The 19,828-nt window shown below is 39.4% G+C and overlaps 1 protein-coding gene across 6 annotated transcripts in view; it reads left to right on the plus strand.

Moving 5' to 3' along the window:
* TRAF5 (TNF receptor associated factor 5) overlaps positions 1-19,828 on the plus strand; it is a 319,757-nt gene that overhangs the window by 74,331 nt on the left and 225,598 nt on the right. For 4 of the 6 annotated variants that reach the window (XM_053712398.1, XM_053712397.1, XM_053712401.1 and 1 more), the window contains exon 2: positions 18,872-18,975. The exons of the other annotated variants lie outside the window; for them this stretch is intronic. In XM_053712398.1, the coding sequence (XP_053568373.1) occupies positions 18,969-18,975 (7 nt within the window). In that variant the 5' untranslated portion in view covers positions 18,872-18,968. The remainder of the gene's footprint in view (positions 1-18,871; positions 18,976-19,828) is intronic. 6 annotated transcript variants of the gene reach the window in all.

The raw sequence follows: 19,828 nt of genomic DNA on the forward strand, positions 1-19,828 counted from the left end.
AGTGTCAATCATGGATAATCAATCTAAAATATGAAAAATAAAAAACGTGTGCGTTGTTAGAACGTCAATTACTTTGTCCAAACTCAGTGTGTAGAAACGTTATAGTCTCCAAATGCAAAGTGGTAGTGTCCAAAAAAACAAAAAATATATAACAAAAAACATAAAAACAAAAAATATAAAAAATATAAAGTGGTAATCTCCAAATCGAAAAAATCGAAAAAAAAAATAAAAAATGTGTTGAAATAAGTGATGGTCTCCAAAAAACAAAAATTAAAGTAGTTATCTCAGAATTGTAAAGAGAATAAAGTTATGTGCACTGTCCACATCAGACAGTGTCTGCTGTGTAACTTGATTGTAGTGATCACCGCTACAGTGTGTGATGCTAATAGGGCTTAGGGTGTAACGATCTCCTCCTAAAAAAGAAAATGCAAATAGTGTAGATTGTATAACAGTGTGAAACAAATAGAAATAAGGCTTACCAGTGTCTACGCGTTTCGGCCAGTGTCAGGCCTTTCTCAAGACTGGTTTTTTCATTCTGGAAGGTGCCTTATAAAGGATCTTTGACCCCAGGTGTAATTATTAATTACTTCCGGTTGGGGAACTAACGGCGTCTGTTTGTTTTTTCAGACCCTTGTAATTTTGTATTTTTGTATATATATTCTCTGTGTCTTTTGTGTGTTTTATTTAAAATATTTTATCCTGTGTAATGTGTGGAGTAGCGTTCAGATAGGGAATTGTTTGTCTCTCTCCTATAGGTAAGCCGTGACGTCACTTCCGATTAGAGACGTACTGGAGCTGTGAATAGTGATAATCTCCTTAAAGTATTTTTTACTTACATTTGAATTAGTATCGTGAGTTCACAATACTTATACTTTATACAATAATTAGGATGGAGCTTTTGATATAGGAATATAACTTGTTTCCTACTGCTCCGTAAATGACCAGCTCTGATTGGTCATGACGTCACGGGTAGGTGCACCTTTGATTGGACGAGGGGTTTCTTCTGTGTAAAAAATATTAGTAATAATAAAAACGCCTTAAACAGACCTTATTGGCTTGCTGAGAAGGTGTTGTCGGGATCTATATTTCCATTGGATGTTACCATATGCGTTTATTTTGCTTACCCATCATTTATTTTTTACGCTATATCATTTTGTTCGAATTAATCAAATGTTTAGAGGAAAAGGGGGGGGGGGGTGTTTTAATGTATAACATTAACATGTATGTTTTTGATAGACCAAAATCTAAAAGATTCTTGAGAAGAGTCTCTAATGAATCTGATGGTATCAGTCTGGTAGTGAATCATCGCTGTTTCTCTGTCACATATGTTTACGTGGAATTCCTATCTAATATTGATAGATAGTGTCACTATGATAATGATACTTGCGTGTGTACTGTCCTCATCTTGAAGAGGTATATTGATATTTAATTCCCAGAATTACTACAACCTGGGAAGGACATATATGTATATATATATATATATATACATATACACAGAAACCGAATTAAAATAAAATAAAATAAAATAAAATGATAAAATAAAAAAGGAATAATAAATATAAATATGAAAATAAAATAAAAGTGAAATGCTGGGTGAGTTAATGATTAGCAGACGAGACCTTATTAGAACTGTCATATCTCTAAGGAAATGTCAGTCATGATTTCCTTAGGGAGAGTAGGAGATCTATACTTGGTTTACTTGCCTTTTGTGTATCACACTCTTGGATAGAGAGAAATTATCAGGATAATCCTATATACATGTTTGCTTGGAATAGTATCCTAAGCATGGATTATATCAAGTATGACACTCTATTTGGAAGGGTTAGAGAGACTGTTTTGATGTCTGAAATTGAGTTCCATCTATATAGCAATCGTTGCTTGAATTCATAACTGGACAACATAATGTCCTAGGGGCTGGTTGTATTTAGAGTTTTTCTAATATTAGAGGATATATATAAAAATGAGACGTTTTGTTCTTAATATTCCTTGGGATATTTGGATGATATAGGGATACGCATCTTCTTTGGTTCTAGCTTAGTCTAGATCATGTTGAATAAATGAGAAAGATCTTCTTTATTGTTAAGGCCTTTGGGGAAGAGGCAGTCTAGGTTAAAAATCCACCTAGACTCAGCAGTTAATAGCTTTTTCTCGTAATCACCGCCTCTCCAGTCCTTCTTCATCTTCTGTATCCCCATGTAGGTCAGGCCTTTTGTATTTCCCTTGTGAGTGGTCGTGAAATGTCTATATAGGGCTGTGTTCATGTTGTTATTTTCTATTAACCATAGATGTTCACGGATCCTGTCCCTCAAGGGTCTAGAGGTTTGCCCAATATATTGTAGACCACAGGGGCATTGCAACAGATATATTATGCCTTTGTCCTGACATCTGATGATATCATGGATCTTATAGGTTTCTTTCGTTTGGTGACAGATGAATTTCGTTGATTTTTTCCCATGCTTGCAGGCTTTGCAAGTAAGACATGGGAAGAAGCCTGTGATTTTCTTTCCAAACACATCTTTAATCTCAGGGTTTCTCATCCTTTGGATGCTTGGTGCTAAATGACTCTTTAGATTTTTCGCCTTCCTGTAAATAAAACGAGGTTTGTTCGGAATTTTCTCTCCTATTACATCGTCCTCCTTTAACAGAGCCCAGTGTTTCTTGAAGATGTTCTCTATGATGTTCTTATTAGCACTATATTGCGTGATCATTGGGACATCAAACATACTTTCATCTGTTACCTTAGATTTCTTTACCTTATATCTTGTCAGTTCTGTCCTGTCGATGGCACTGACTTCTTCCTTCTTTTGGTTTAGCATCGTCTCATTGTATCCTCTATCCAGGAACTTCTTCTTTATCAGCTCCGCTTGTTCTTCCCATTTTTCTTGTGTGGAACTGTTTTTCTTTATTCGCATTAACTGACCCTTCGGAATGTTGTTCTTCCAGTTTGGATAATGACAACTGGTCTCGTGAATGTAATTGTTACTATCCACTTTTTTGAAATGCGTTGATGTCTCGATCTTCCCATCGTTGATCCTGATACTGAGATCTAGGAATGTCGCTTCCACGGTGCTCCATTCATAAGTGAATTTTAGATTATTACTATTTTGATTCATGACCTCAAATGTGTAGTCAAGATCTGGCTTGGACCCCTTCCAAATTATGAGTATGTCATCTATATAGCGTCGGTAGAGAACCAGGTCCGCGCCGGCTGGGCAGGAGTCCCAGAACATACTTTCCCACCTGCCCATATATAAGTTGGCATAGCTCGGCGCGAACCTGGTCCCCATAGCCGTACCGCAAATCTGTTGGAAATATCTTCCATTGCTGCAAAAGTAATTATGGTCCAGGATGTACCTGATACTCTCTAGGATAAAGTCCCTATGTTCTTCCGGGACTTGAGGATCTTTTGTGAGGAATGATTCCACTGCTTCTATTCCTTTATCATGTGGAATACAGGTGTAAAGTGACGTGACATCACATGTTGCCAAGATGTATCCCTCTTCCCAATTAATTCCTTCCAAGAGATTCAATACCTCAGTGGAATCTCTGAGGTATGATGGAAGCTGTTTTACATATTTCTGCAACATCAGATCCACATACTCGGACAAGTTACTACATAAAGAACCAATCCCCGATATAATCGGTCTTCCAGGTGGTGATTGTATGGATTTATGAATCTTGGGTAAGTGGTATATTACTGGAGTTATTGGATGACTGGTGTAGATATAATTGAATTCCCTCTCATTTAGTATCCCTAATTGTCTGGCATCTTCTAGTATTACCAGTAGTTCTTTTCTGAACCTTTCAACAGGGTTGGAGGGTAACTCTTTATATGTCTCCCGATCATTGAGAATTCTTTCGTTTTCCCGTTTGTAATCTGCTTCGTTCATAATCACAATACCTCCGCCTTTGTCTGCGGGTTTGATTACAAGTTTGTGATTTTTCTCCAGATCTTTAATGATTTTGGTCTGTTGATTAGTCAGATTATGGTTCCTGATCTTTAGCTGTTTTGATCGAATATCCCTCAGCTCTTTACACACTACCGTCTCGAAGGTCTCAATGGCTGTTCCTTTGCTATTAGTAGGGTAAAATGTAGATTTTGGTCTTAATTCTGTGTGGTTGTAGACATCCCTTGGTGCTATGTCTTCTTTTGTTGCCCATGACGGTCCATCTGCTGGTGCTTTGGAGAAAAACCTCTTTAGGGTCAATTTTCTAATGAATTCCTTTGTGTTCACAAAGGCCTGGAATCTATCCATGCTTTTTGTAGGGGCAAATGAAAGCCCTAGTTTCAGAACAGAATGTTCATCCTTGGTTAGTGTATGAGTGCTTAGATTGTATATTCCATCAGTGTACTCTGGGTCAGGTTCATTCAAAACCTTCTTCTTATTTATTTTAGAACCCCCTCTATTGCCTCTGTGGGTCTTCTTTTTGCTCCCGATGTTGATGGGATGTTTATTTCCACATTCAGTCGAGGTCTTAGATTTTTCTCTTTCCTTCTCTCTTGCGGGGGACCTGACTCTAAAAAAGATGGGGAATCCATTGTCATAGGGGTGGTCGTTTGCTCTCGTTCCAACCCCTTTATTATAGGGTCCTGATTCCCAGTAATCTCTCGTGTTTCCATCATGGCGTTCTCCTTTATGAGATCTGTCTTTACTTTTCCATGCGGGAGTATGGTAGAACTCCCTATTTCCAGAATAGTAATTGGTTCTTCTTCCATATTCTTCTGGGTAGTTGCTGGAATAATAGTCCCTATCATCGAGATCGTAACCCCGTCCCCAGCCTTCTTCTTGTCTTCGGTAGTTACCTCTGTCGTGCTCTCGTCTCTTCGGAGCCTGATGATAATCTCTCCATTCTGGAGTATAGATGGGAGTATATTGTGGACCTTGATATCTTCTGTCGTATCCAAACTCCCTCTGTCTGTCCGTGCGATGGTGGTCTCTAGGACCATGTCTTATATTGGAATTCTGCTCCCAATTATGACTATTATGTTGTCCTATATGATTGTAAGCACGATCTGGCCTGTTCCAATTGTGTTTATTTGGATAATACTGTTGTGTGTAATTACCCCTGGGTGTGTGTTGCTTATTGTGATAATCCCTGTGTGGGTAATGGGTTCTATTTCTATAATTGTCCTGCCTATTCAGATGGGTACTATGCCCATACTTGTGTGTCTCTTTGTATTGATTTTCATTACTATTCACTGTCATGATTTTGTCCGTTCATCGCCGTGTCACCGCGGCTCCCGGATCTTCTCTGAGTGAATGACGTCACGTTGCTTAGCAACGTGACGCTTCCTCGACACACCCCTCTGATGACGTCGCCGCTCCTGCCTTTAAACCACGGCGGGAGATCTTACTCGGGGCCCGTTTGTTTGTTCCCCTTGGAGTTTGTGAGTACCATACCTAATTCTGTTCTATATTCCTGTGTACCGACTTCTGCCTGCCTGACCAAGCCTTTTGCCTTAACCCTATTACTGATGTTTGGATACCGACTTCTGCCTGCCTGACCTTGCTATTGCCTTAACCCTGCTAATGTTATTTGGATACCGACTTCTGCCTTCCTGACCTTGCTTTTGCCTTATTCTACTACTGATGTTTGGATGCCGACTACTGCCTGCCTGACCTTGCTTATGCCTTATTCCACTATCTTTTCTTGGGTAACTATAAACCTGCTTAAAGGGACATTTACTTTTACAATCTGCAAAAGAGAACTTTGTCTTTCTGTTTGTCATAAGCCTGCTTAAAGGGACATTTACTTTTACAAGCTGCAAAAGAGAACTTTGCCTTTCTGTTTGTCATAAGCCTGCTTAAAGGGAAATGTACTTTTACAAGCTGCAAAAGAGAACTTTGCCTTTCTGTTTATTATAAGCCTGCTTAAAGGGACTTTACTTTTTCAAGCTGCAAAAGAGAACTTTGCCTTTCTGTTTAAAGGGACATTTACTTTTACAAGCTGCAAGAGAGTACTTTGCCTTTTTGTTACAAGCCTACTTAAAGGGACATTTTCAAAACTGCAAATAAGAGCATTATCTTTGTATTTTTCTAACCTGCTTAAAGGGACGTTTTTTCCTTTGTGGCTTCCTTGCATACAGGAACAATTATTATTTTTTCTTTATCACCTGTTTCCTGAGTGGGTCACGTCCTGGTTATTTCTCAGTGTGCTAGCGTGTGTTTTCTATTCACGCTAGCAGTTGGGTTGCATCCCGGACTGATTCCTAAACGGCTGACATTACAAACGGGCCATAAATGGACCCCACTGAATTATCCATGGCCGTGGCTCACCAGGGACAGCTATTGGGATCTCATGCCACCCACTTGCAGTCTCTGGACACTAAACTTGATCAAATAACTGCTCTATTACAAAATTTGGTTGCTACTGCACCTCCCAATCCTAATCCCAATCCTAATCCTATTGAGGCATTACCTCCTTCGATTCCTAACAATCAGTCTCAGGTACAACTGAGTCCCAGGATACCTCTTCCGGATAAATATGATGGGAATCCTGAAGAATGTAGAGGCTTTTTGAATCAATGCCGTCTCCATTTCCGGAATAGCCCTACTCTTTTTGCTACTCCCTCTTCTAGAATCACATTTCTTATTTCTTTAATGAAAGGAAAAGCCTTGGCTTGGGTATCACCTTTGCTAGAAAAGAATGACCCTATACTTTTGGATGTTGATACATTTCTCTCTATGTTTTCAAATGTATTTGATAAACCTGGAAGGTCATCCGCTGCTGAAGCCACTCTCTTGGATTTACGTCAAGTAATCAACCATTTTCTCAATACGCTATTGAGTTCCGTACCCTTGCCTCTGAAACTACTTGGAATCAGGGAGCACTTAGAGCCGCTTTTCGTAAAGGACTTTCTGAGCGTCTCAAGGATGAATTGGTGTATCGGGAACTTCCAGAATCTTTGGAAGCCTTAATAAATCTTTGTATCAGTCTCGACGCCAGATTTCGTGAACGCCAACAAGAAAAAGATAGAACACAGAGGTCTTCAACTCGAACTCCTTTTCGTTTGGCTCCTCGTTTTTCTAATCCAGTCACTCCTGCCCCTCCTACTCCTGATCAGGCTGAACCCATGGAAGTGGGAAGTATAAAATTAACTGAGACTGAACGCTTGAGAAGACGGACTCTTGGCTTGTGTCTATACTGTGGCCTTAAAGGGCATTTATTAAGGGATTGTCCTACTAGGCCAGTAAAAGCCAGGGCTTAACTCTAGTCCAGGGAACTGAGTTAAGCCAAAACAGTTGTCATTCCCTATACAAGAAACTTTTTGTTCCAGTAACCCTTCAAATTGGACATAGTAAGATTCATACCCAAGCTCTTATCGATTCTGGTGCTGGAGGAGTGTTCATTGACTCTACATTCGTCTCTACTCACTCTATACCATTACTAAAGAAAGAGTATTCAATTTCAGTCTCTACGGTCAGTGGAGATCCTTTGGGTTCTGGATATATTCAGTTTGCTACTCAACCCTTCTCACCGTAGGAATACTTCATTCCGAGACAATTTGTTTTGATGTCATTCCCACTCCTCAATTTCCCATTATCTTGGGACTACCCTGGCTCCAAGTTCACAATCCTACTTTTTCTTGGACTTTCGGGGAACTCACTTCCTGGGGATCTACATGCCAGACTAAATGTCTTCAAAAGATCACCAAGTTACCACTCACTATTGCTCTCACTATCGAAACTCCGGATTCCTTACCTATGCCTTATCATGACTTTGTGGATGTTTTCTCCAAAAAAGAAGCTGAACGTCTTCCTCCTCACCGTCCTTTTGATTGCCCCATTGATCTCCTTCCCGGGGCTACCTATCCTCGAGGCAAGACATATCCACTTTCTAAACCTGAAAACATGGCTTTGGAAGAATATATTAAAGACAATTTGGCTAGAGGATTTATTCGACCCTCCTCTTCCCCTGTAGGGGCTGGTTTCTTTTTTGTAGGAAAAAAGGATGGCGGATTAAGACCCTGTATTGATTACAGAGGATTAAATCAGATTACCATCAAGAACAGTTATCCTCTACCCCTTATTCCTGAACTTTTTACTTATCTTCAGGGAGCTACCATATTCACCAAGCTTGATCTACGTGGTGCATACAATCTGATCCGTATATGCAAAGGAGATGAGTGGAAAACGGCTTTTAACACTCGATTTGGGCATTACGAATATCTGGTCATGCCCTTCGGGCTATGCAATGCTCCGGCGGTTTTCCAACATTTTGTAAACGAGATCTTTCGTGATTTTTTGAATATCTTTGTCATCATATACCTTGACGATATCTTAATTTTTTCTCAGAACCACCAAGATCATGTGCACCACGTCAAGAAAGTACTTCAACGTTTAAGAGATTTCCATCTGTTTGCTAAACTGGAGAAATGTTCTTTCCATCAAAAATCCATACCCTTTCTGGGTTATGTAATATCAGCATCTGGATTTGAAATGGATCCTACTAAACTTTCTGCCATATTGGATTGGCCTAGACCTGATTCTTTGAAGGCTTTACAACGTTTTCTGGGCTTCGCCAACTACTACAGGAAGTTCATCAAGAATTTTGCTACTATTACTTCTCCCCTTACTTTTCTCACTAGAAAAGGACAAAACTGTAAAAGATGGCCTCCTGAGGCTATAGAAGCTTTTGAGTCTCTCAAGGAAGCTTTTTCCTCTGCACCTATTCTCCGTCACCCAAATCCAGATTTTCAGTTTATCCTGGAAGTTGATGCTTCCTCTGTTGCTGCTGGAGCTGTTCTGTCTCAACGAATACCGGAGACTGGAAGGATTCATCCTGTTGCTTTTTTCTCTAAAAAATTCACTCCTTCTGAATTTAACTATGACGTAGGGAATAAAGGGTTGCTTGCCATCAAAATGGCCTTGGATGAATGGAGGCATTGGCTGGAGGGTACTTCTTTGCCATTTACCATACTCACTGATCATAAGAACCTTCTTTATCTTCAAACGGCCAAACGATTGAATTCCAGGCAAGCACGCTGGTCATTATTCTTCTCCCGGTTTTACTATAATTTGTCTTACATACCTGGTTCAAAAAATATTAAAGCAGACGCCCTTTCCAGACAATTTCAAGATACCCCAGTTCCTGAGTCTGGTACCATTCTCCAACCTCATGAAGTCATAGCCCAGCTAACAACTTCTTGGTTACAAGATTTACAGTCTGCTCAAAGGAATCTTCCTTTGTCCTGTAAACCTCCCGATGGTTTACTCTTTGTTCCTGAACGCCTTTGTTCCAAGATTCTATTTTGGGCTCATGATAGTCCCCTTTCTGGACATCCTGGCATCAGTATTACCACTCGAAATCTCAAACAGCATGTCTGGTGGCCTACTCTCTCTCAAGATGTTAAAGATTACGTCTCAGTATGCACACAATGTGCCATGAACAAAACTCCTCGCCAACTTCCTTCAGGAATGCTCCAACCATTGCCCATACCTCATCAGCCTTGGACTCATGTATCCATGGACTTCATTACCGACCTTCCCTTGTCAGCTGGAAACAATACTATTTGGGTGGTGGTCGACAGGTTCACTAAGACTGCTCATTTTGTACCCTTACCAGGATTACCATCTGCCAAAAGACTCTCTGAACTTTTTATTTCACATATTGTAAGAATCCATGGATTTCCTATAGATATTGTCTCAGAGGGGTACAGTTTGTTTCTCAATTTTGGAGATCACTTTGTAAACATTTTTGGAACTACAATATCCCTGTCTACTTCTCATCATCCACAATCTAACGGCCAGACTGAAAGGGTAAACCAGTGTCTTGAAACATATCTTAGACATTATGTGAATCACTATCACTCTAACTGGACTTCTTACCTTCCTTTGGCTGAATTGGCTCATAATGCCCGGTACAATTCCTCCCTTCAGACCTCTCCTTTTCATGCGGCTTACGGATATCAGCCCAGAACATTCCATTTGCATACTTCTTCCACAGTGAATCCTGCTTCTGATCTTACTGCCCGAAGATTAACTCGACATTGGCGGAGAATACATCGTATCCTTTCTGTAGCTTCTAAACGTTACAAGTTCTTTTCAGATCTTCGACGGAAGAAGGCTCCCAAGTATCGCCCTGGTGATAAAGTTTGGATTTCCTCTCGTTTTCTTCGCCTGAAACAACCTTCTAACAAATTGGGACCACGATACATGGGTCCTTTCCGAATAATGGGTCAGGTGTGTTCCACTGCTTATCGGGTGGCTTTACCCAAGACTCTCAAAGTCCATCCGGTATTCCACGTTTCTCTTCTAAAACCTGTGATGACTAACAGGTATTCTAAACCTTTTTCTAAACCTCCACCTCTGTTTGTGCATGGACACCCTGAGTTTGAGATCAGCCATATTCTGGATTCTAAGCTTCGTGGCAAGAAATTGTATTATCTCATTCATTGGAAAGGTTATCCAGTCACGGAACGATCTTGGGAACCGGCTCATCAGGTAAATGCTCCTACTTTAACCAAGACCTTCCACAAGACTCATCCTGATAGGCCTGGTCCTGTCCCCCGGAGGGGTCCTTGAGGAGGGGGGTGCTGTCATGATTTTGTCCGTTCATTGCCGTGTCACCGCGGCTCCCAGATCTTCTCTGAGTGAATGACGTCACGTTGCTTAGCAACGTGACGCTTCCTCGACACACCCCTCTGATGACGTCGCTGCTCCTGCCTTTAAACCACGGCGGGAGATCTTACTCGGGGCCCGTTTGTTTGTTCCCCTTGGAGTTTGTGAGTACCATACCTAATTCTGTTCTATATTCCTGTGTACCGACTTCTGCCTGCCTGACCAAGCCTTTTGCCTTAACCCTATTACTGATGTTTGGATACCGACTTCTGCCTGCCTGACCTTGCTATTGCCTTAACCCTGCTAATGTTATTTGGATACCGACTTCTGCCTGCCTGACCTTGCTTTTGCCTTATTCTACTACTGATGTTTGGATGCCGACTACTGCCTGCCTGACCTTGCTTATGCCTTATTCCACTATCTTTTCTTGGGTAACTATAAACCTGCTTAAAGGGACATTTACTTTTACAATCTGCAAAAGAGAACTTTGTCTTTCTGTTTGTCATAAGCCTGCTTAAAGGGACATTTACTTTTACAAGCTGCAAAAGAGAACTTTGCCTTTCTGTTTGTCATAAGCCTGCTTAAAGGGACATTTACTTTTACAAGCTGCAAAAGAGAACTTTGCCTTTCTGTTTATTATAAGCCTGCTTAAAGGGACTTTACTTTTTCAAGCTGCAAAAGAGAACTTTGCCTTTCTGTTTAAAGGGACATTTACTTTTACAAGCTGCAAGAGAGTACTTTGCCTTTTTGTTACAAGCCTACTTAAAGGGACATTTTCAAAACTGCAAATAAGAGCATTATCTTTGTATTTTTCTAACCTGCTTAAAGGGACGTTTTTTCCTTTGTGGCTTCCTTGCATACTGGAACAATTATTATTTTTTCTTTATCACCTGTTTCCTGAGTGGGTCACGTCCTGGTTATTTCTCAGTGTGCTAGCGTGTGTTTTCTATTCACGCTAGCAGTTGGGTTGCATCCCGGACTGATTCCTAAACGGCTGACATTCACATCCCTCCTCGAGTTACTCTCAGTGTTTTCAGTGGTGGTTGTGTTATTAATGTCCTTATCAACTGAGTTATTCTCTGTATATTCTTTTACTTCCTTGTTTTCTAACTCCCTTAATAGTTTTCTTGTCTTTTTGCTGATTACATCATCCCTGGTTTTTTTCACTTTTCTAATGAGGCTCTCTCTTTTTTCAGTGAGATCCTCAGATTCTTGTCCCAGATTTTCCAGGTTTAATAGAATTTCCTCGTGTTCCTTAATCTTACGGTCCATATCGGCCGCAAGAGATTCCCTATATTCCACAATTAATTTCATTAATTGTCTTGATGTATTAATGAGGACATTTTTCCATTTGTCAGAAATAGCTTCCGATAATGGAAAGGCACATTCTTTATGTGTCACTAAACCCTTCGGTATGATATCAAATTCCAAGCATTTTTTGAGGAAGGAAATTTCTGCTTTGAATTTAACTTCGGATATTAATAATTTTTCTAAATCTCTAAAGATTGATGTTATGTCTAATATGTCTTCCTCATCTGGCTCAACATTACTGGGACCGGAGTGAGTTTTAATTTCTAAGCATATATCCTTTCTTAGAGATGATATGGAGGTCATGGTTGTGTGTTAATGGGGTCTAAGGTATACTCACGTATACCTGAGGGGGAGGCTACTAAAAAAAAAGGGGTTTAATAAGACTAGAGGAGTGGCTGCTTAAACCTGCTAGGAGAAAATAAGAATAAAGCGTGACAAGTGGAAAAAGCGCCTACTGTGTACCTCAGCCCGGGATAAGGTGCACCTAGCTGACACCGAGAGGCAAACTTAATAAGGAGAAAGCCCAGGCGCCTACCAAATGGAGGCAGGTACTTAACAATCAAAGGTAGAGAAACTAATCAGATTAAAAATTAAATTTAATTACAAAAATGACATATATTACATATTATCATGGATCCATGAAAGGAACACGAGGAAATTCTATTAAACCTGGAAAATCTGGGACAAGAATCTGAGGATCTCACTGAAAAAAGAGAGAGCCTCATTAGAAAAGTGAAAAAAACCAGGGATGATGTAATCAGCAAAAAGACAAGAAAACTATTAAGGGAGTTAGAAAACAAGGAAGTAAAAGAATATACAGAGAATAACTCAGTTGATAAGGACATTAATAACACAACCACCACTGAAAACACTGAGAGTAACTCGAGGAGGGATGTGAATAGTAATGAAAATCAATACAAAGAGACACACAAGTATGGGCTTAGTACCCATCTGAATAGGCAGGACAATTATAGAAATAGAACCCATTACCCACACAGGGATTATCACAATAAGCAACACACACCCAGGGGTAATTACACACAACAGTATTATCCAAATAAACACAATTGGAACAGGCCAGATCGTGCTTACAATCATATAGGACAACATAATAGTCATAATTGGGAGCAGAATTCCAATATAAGACATGGTCCTAGAGACCACCATCGCACGGACAGACAGAGGGAGTTTGGATACGACAGAAGATATCAAGGTCCACAATATACTCCCATCTATACTCCAGAATGGAGAGATTATCATCAGGCTCCGAAGAGACGAGAGCACGACAGAGGTAACTACCGAAGACAAGAAGAAGGCTGGGGACGGGGTTACGATCTCGATGATAGGGACTATTATTCCAGCAACTACCCAGAAGAATATGGAAGAAGAACCAATTACTATTCTGGAAATAGGGAGTTCTACCATACTCCCGCATGGAAAAGTAAAGACAGATCTCATAAAGGAGAACGCCATGATGGAAACACGAGAGATTACTGGGAATCAGGACCCTATAATAAAGGGGTTGGAACGAGAGCAAACGACCACCCCTATGACAATGGATTCCCCATCTTTTTTAGAGTCAGGTCCCCCGCAAGAGAGAAGGAAAGAGAAAAATCTAAGACCTCGACTGAATGTGGAAATAAACATCCCATCAACATCGGGAGCAAAAAGAAGACCCACAGAGGCAATAGAGGGGGTTCTAAAATAAATAAGAAGAAGGTTTTGAATGAACCTGACCCAGAGTACACTGATGGAATATACAATCTAAGCACTCATACACTAACCAAGGATGAACATTCTGTTCTGAAACTAGGGCTTTCATTTGCCCCTACAAAAAGCATGGATAGATTCCAGGCCTTTGTGAACACAAAGGAATTCATTAGAAAATTGACCCTAAAGAGGTTTTTCTCCAAAGCACCAGCAGATGGACCGTTATGGGCAACAAAAGAAGACATAGCACCAAGGGATGTCTACAACCACACAGAATTAAGACCAAAATCTACATTTTACCCTACTAATAGCAAAGGAACAGCCATTGAGACCTTCGAGACGGTAGTGTGTAAAGAACTGAGGGATATTCGATCAAAACAGCTAAAGATCAGGAACCATAATCTGACCAATCAACAGACCAAAATCATTAAAGATCTGGAGAAAAATCACAAACTTGTAATCAAACCCGCAGACAAAGGCGGCGGTATTGTGATTATGAACGAAGCAGATTACAAACGGGAAAACGAAAGAATTCTCAATGATCGGGAGACATATAAAGAGTTACCCTCCAACCCTGTTGAAAGGTTCAGAAAAGAACTACTGGTAATACTAGAAGATGCCAGACAATTAGGGATACTCAATGAGAGGGAATTCAATTATATCTACACCAGTCATCCAATAACTCCAGTAATATACCACTTACCCAAGATTCATAAATCCTTACAATCACCACCTGGAAGACCGATTATATCGGGGATTGGTTCTTTATGTAGTAACTTGTCCGAGTATGTGGATCTGATGTTGCAGAAATATGTAAAACAGCTTCCATCATACCTCAGAGATTCCACTGAGGTATTGAATCTCTTGGAAGGAATTAATTGGGAAGAGGGATACAGGGATACATCTTGGCAACATGTGATGTCACGTCACTTTACACCTGTATTCCACATGATAAAGGAATAGAAGCAGTGGAATCATTCCTCACAAAAGATCCTCAAGTCCCAGAAGAACATAGGGACTTTATCCTAGAGAGTATCAGGTACATCCTGGACCATAATTACTTTTGCAGCAATGGAAGATATTTCCAACAGATTTGCGGTACGGCTATGGGGACCAGGTTCGCGCCGAGCTATGCCAACTTATATATGGGCAGGTGGGAAAGTATATTCTGGGACTCCTGCCCAGCCGGCGCGGACCTGGTTCTCTACCGACGCTATATAGATGACATACTCATAATTTGGAAGGGGTCCAAGCCAGATCTTGACTACACATTTGAGGTCATGAATCAAAATAGTAATAATCTAAAATTCACTTATGAATGGAGCACCGTGGAAGCGACATTCCTAGATCTCAGTATCAGGATCAATGATGGGAAGATCGAGACATCAACGCATTTCAAAAAAGTGGATAGTAACAATTACATTCACGAGACCAGTTGTCATCATCCAAACTGGAAGAACAACATTCCGAAGGGTCAGTTAATGCGAATAAAGAAAAACTGTTCCACACAAGAAAAATGGGAAGAACAAGCGGAGCTGAGACGATGCTAAACCAAAAGAAGGAAGAAGTCAGTGCCATCGACAGGACAGAACTGACAAGATATAAGGTAAAGAAATCTAAGGTAACAGATGAAAGTATGTTTGATGTCCCAATGATCACGCAATATAGTGCTAATAAGAACATCATAGAGAACATCTTCAAGAAACACTGGGCTCTGTTAAAGGAGGACGATGTAATAGGAGAGAAAATTCCGAACAAACCTCGTTTTATTTACAGGAAGGCGAAAAATCTAAAGAGTCATTTAGCACCAAGCATCCAAAGGATGAGAAACCCTGAGATTAAAGATGTGTTTGGAAAGAAAATCACAGGCTTCTTCCCATGTCTTACTTGCAAAGCCTGCAAGCATGGGAAAAAATCAACGAAATTCATCTGTCACCAAACGAAAGAAACCTATAAGATCCATGATATCATCAGATGTCAGGACAAAGGCATAATATATCTGTTGCAATGCCCCTGTGGTCTACAATATATTGGGCAAACCTCTAGACCCTTGAGGGACAGGATCCGTGAACATCTATGGTTAATAGAAAATAACAACATGAACACAGCCCTATATAGACATTTCACGACCACTCACAAGGGAAATACAAAAGGCCTGACCTACATGGGGATACAGAAGATGAAGAAGGACTGGAGAGGCGGTGATTACGAGAAAAAGCTATTAACTGCTGAGTCTAGGTGGATTTTTAACCTAGACTGCCTCTTCCCCAAAGGCCTTAACAATAAAGAAGATCTTTCTCATTTATTCAACATGATCTAGACTAAGCTAGAACCAAAGAAGATGCGTATCCCTATATCATCCAAATATCCCAAGGAATATTAAGAACAAAACGTCTCATTTTTATATATATCCTCTAATATTAGAAAAACTCTAAATACAACCAGCCCCTAGGACATTATGTTGTCCAGTTATGAATTCAAGCAACGATTGCTATATAGATGGAACTCAATTTCAGACATCAAAACAGTCTCTCTAACCCTTCCAAATAGAGTGTCATACTTGATATAATCCATGCTTAGGATACTATTCCAAGCAAACATGTATATAGGATTATCCTGATAATTTCTCTCTATCCAAGAGTGTGATACACAAAAGGCAAGTAAACCAAGTATAGATCTCCTACTCTCCCTAAGGAAATCATGACTGACATTTCCTTAGAGATATGACAGTTCTAATAAGGTCTCGTCTGCTAATCATTAACTCACCCAGCATTTCACTTTTATTTTATTTTCATATTTATATTTATTATTCTTATTCCTTTTTTATTTTATCATTTTATTTTATTTTATTTTATTTTAATTCGGTTTCTGTGTATATGTATATATATATACATATATGTCCTTCCCAGGTTGTAGTAATTCTGGGAATTAAATATCAATATACCTCTTCAAGATGAGGACAGTACACACGCAAGTATCATTATCATAGTGACACTATCTATCAATATTAGATAGGAATTCCACGTAAACATATGTGACAGAGAAACAGCGATGATTCACTACCAGACTGATACCATCAGATTCATTAGAGACTCTTCTCAAGAATCTTTTAGATTTTGGTCTATCAAAAACATACATGTTAATGTTATACATTAAAACACCCCCCCCCCTTTTCCTCTAAACATTTGATTCATTCGAACAAAATGATATAGCGTAAAAAATAAATGATGGGTAAGCAAAATAAACGCATATGGTAACATCCAATGGAAATATAGATCCCGACAACACCTTCTCAGCAAGCCAATAAGGTCTGTTTAAGGCGTTTTTATTATTACTAATATTTTTTACACAGAAGAAACCCCTCGTCCAATCAAAGGTGCACCTACCCGTGACGTCATGACCAATCAGAGCTGGTCATTTACGGAGCAGTAGGAAACAAGTTATATTCCTATATCAAAAGCTCCATCCTAATTATTGTATAAAGTATAAGTATTGTGAACTCACGATACTAATTCAAATGTAAGTAAAAAATACTTTAAGGAGATTATCACTATTCACAGCTCCAGTACGTCTCTAACCGGAAGTGACGTCACGGCTTACCTATAGGAGAGAGACAAACAATTCCCTATCTGAACGCTACTCCACACATTACACAGGATAAAATATTTTAAATAAAACACACAAAAGACACAGAGAATATATATACAAAAATACAAAATTACAAGGGTCTGAAAAAACAAACAGACGCCGTTAGTTCCCCAACCGGAAGTAATTAATAATTTCACCTGGGGTCAAAGATCCTTTATAAGGCACCTTCCAGAATGAAAAAACCAGTCTTGAGAAAGGCCTGACACAGGCCGAAACGCGTAGACACTGGTAAGCCTTATTTCTATTTGTTTCACACTGTTATACAATCTACACTATTTGCATTTTCTTTTTTAGGAGGAGATCGTTACACCCTAAGCCCTATTAGCATCACACACTGTAGCGGTGATCACTACAATCAAGTTACACAGCAGACACTGTCTGATGTGGACAGTGCACATAACTTTATTCTCTTTACAATTCTGAGATAACTACTTTAATTTTAGTTTTTTGGAGACCATCACTTATTTCAACACATTTTTTACATTTTTTTCGATTTGGAGATTACCACTTTATATTTTTTGGTTTTTTTGGACACTACCACTTTGCATTTGGAGACTATAACGTTTCTACACACTGAGTTTGGACAAAGTAATTGACGTTCTAACAACGCACACGTTTTTTATTTTTCATATTTTAGATTGATTATCCATGATTGACACTGTTTGTTTTTAAGTAACTCTGAACATCCAGCATCACCTATTGGATTTCATTACTATTCTCTTACACGATTTCATCACTATTCTCTTACACTAATTATAAAACAAGGGCGGAAGGACACACCCTTCTCATCCCATCAAAACTCTGCACCGCATCAGAGCTCTACATAGTTTAGTTAGCCTACCAACCTCTCACCAGTGACTCATCTGATTCTACTGTTGATTTTACATTGTTATTTTTTATATTGTCGATTTTTTATTGTCTATGTTTTTATATTGCCTATGTCTTTAACTTATTATTGTTAGCTTTCATGGATCCATGATAATATGTAATATATGTCATTTTTGTAATTAAATTTAATTTTTAATCTGATTAGTTTCTCTACCTTTGATTGTTAAGTACCTGCCTCCATTTGGTAGGCGCCTGGGCTTTCTCGTCATACAGTACGTCACTCACCATGAAACCAGCAGACACTCTGAAGTAAGTGTGCCATCAAAGGTATAATATGCGCGTGCTCGAGTCAACATATTGCAGCATACATGCGCCTGGAGACGAAATCGTCCATTAATGATATTCAAAAAACCGCAATCGGATTGGCGATATAGTTTGTTAGTAAACGGCCCATAATAGAGGAATGGGTTTAGTGATGTCATACTCGAAATAAAAATTATAATTTTATTCTTTTCAGAAAGATTGTTTTGCTGTAAAAGTCAGTAAGTTATTAGCTATAAACGTTTGCAATACAAAATTGATGATCGAATTGTCCTTAAAATGGTAAAGTTTTGGAATCCTTTATCATATGAAGAACTCTTGTATTTTGTAGTTTTAGACATTTGTTAAACTCATATGCAAAGCATATACGAATAGCCGACCTGACAACTCAAAACAAATTCTATATTTTACGCTAATATTCATGTTGGGGGATGTCAAAGAAAGAAATCTGTTATAATGTACAAATTGGTTCTTCTTATTTTCATTTATAGTTGTATCTTAATGAAAGATTACATACTGAAATGTGCTGAATGCTGCGAGCAACTGCCTTCTTCCACATTTGGATCCTAACAAAGCATCTGAATTCCCATGCCTAGTGAGTATATGGCTTTTCCCCAAAAAAAGTTATATATATATATATATTTATAAAGATAGAGATAAAACACACATACACACAACATGTAGAATGTCTGTCTCTCTCTTGCAAGAAAACTAGACTAAAAGCAACCATTTGGCAAAAAGGTGTTAGCCCAGGACCACGTCAAGGGTCTCTTCCTCCCTGGGTTCCTAACCTACAGCCACAGAATGCATGCCTTCAACCAAACACACTGAGACACAATGCATGCTTTCAACCAAACACACTGAGACACAATGCATGCCTTCTACCAAACACACTGAGACACAATGCATGCCTTCTACCAAACACACTGAAACACAATGCATGCCTTCTACCAAACACACTGAGACACAATGTATGCCTTCAACCAAACAGAATGAGATATAATGCATGCTTTCAACCAAACACACTGAGACACAATGCATGCCTTCAACCAAACACAGAGACACAATGCATGCCTTCAACCAAACACAGAGACACAATGCATGCTTTCAACCAAACACAGAGACACAATGCATGCCTTCAACCAAACACAGAGACACAATGCATGCCTTCAACCAAACACAGAGACACAATGCATGCCTTCAACCAAACACAGAGACACAATGCATGCCTTCAACCAAACACAGAGACACAATGCATGCCTTCAACCAAACAGAGACACAATGCAGGCTTTCAACCAAACAGACTGAGATACAATGCATGCTTTCAACCAAACACAGAGACACAATGTATGCCTTCAACCAAACACACTGAGACACAATGCATGCCTTCAACCAAACACACTGAGACACAATGCATGCCTTCAACCAAACACACTGAGATACAAACA

This window comes from Bombina bombina, chromosome 4 (genome assembly GCF_027579735.1).
Source record: "Bombina bombina isolate aBomBom1 chromosome 4, aBomBom1.pri, whole genome shotgun sequence".
Taxonomy (NCBI): Eukaryota; Metazoa; Chordata; class Amphibia; order Anura; family Bombinatoridae; genus Bombina; species Bombina bombina.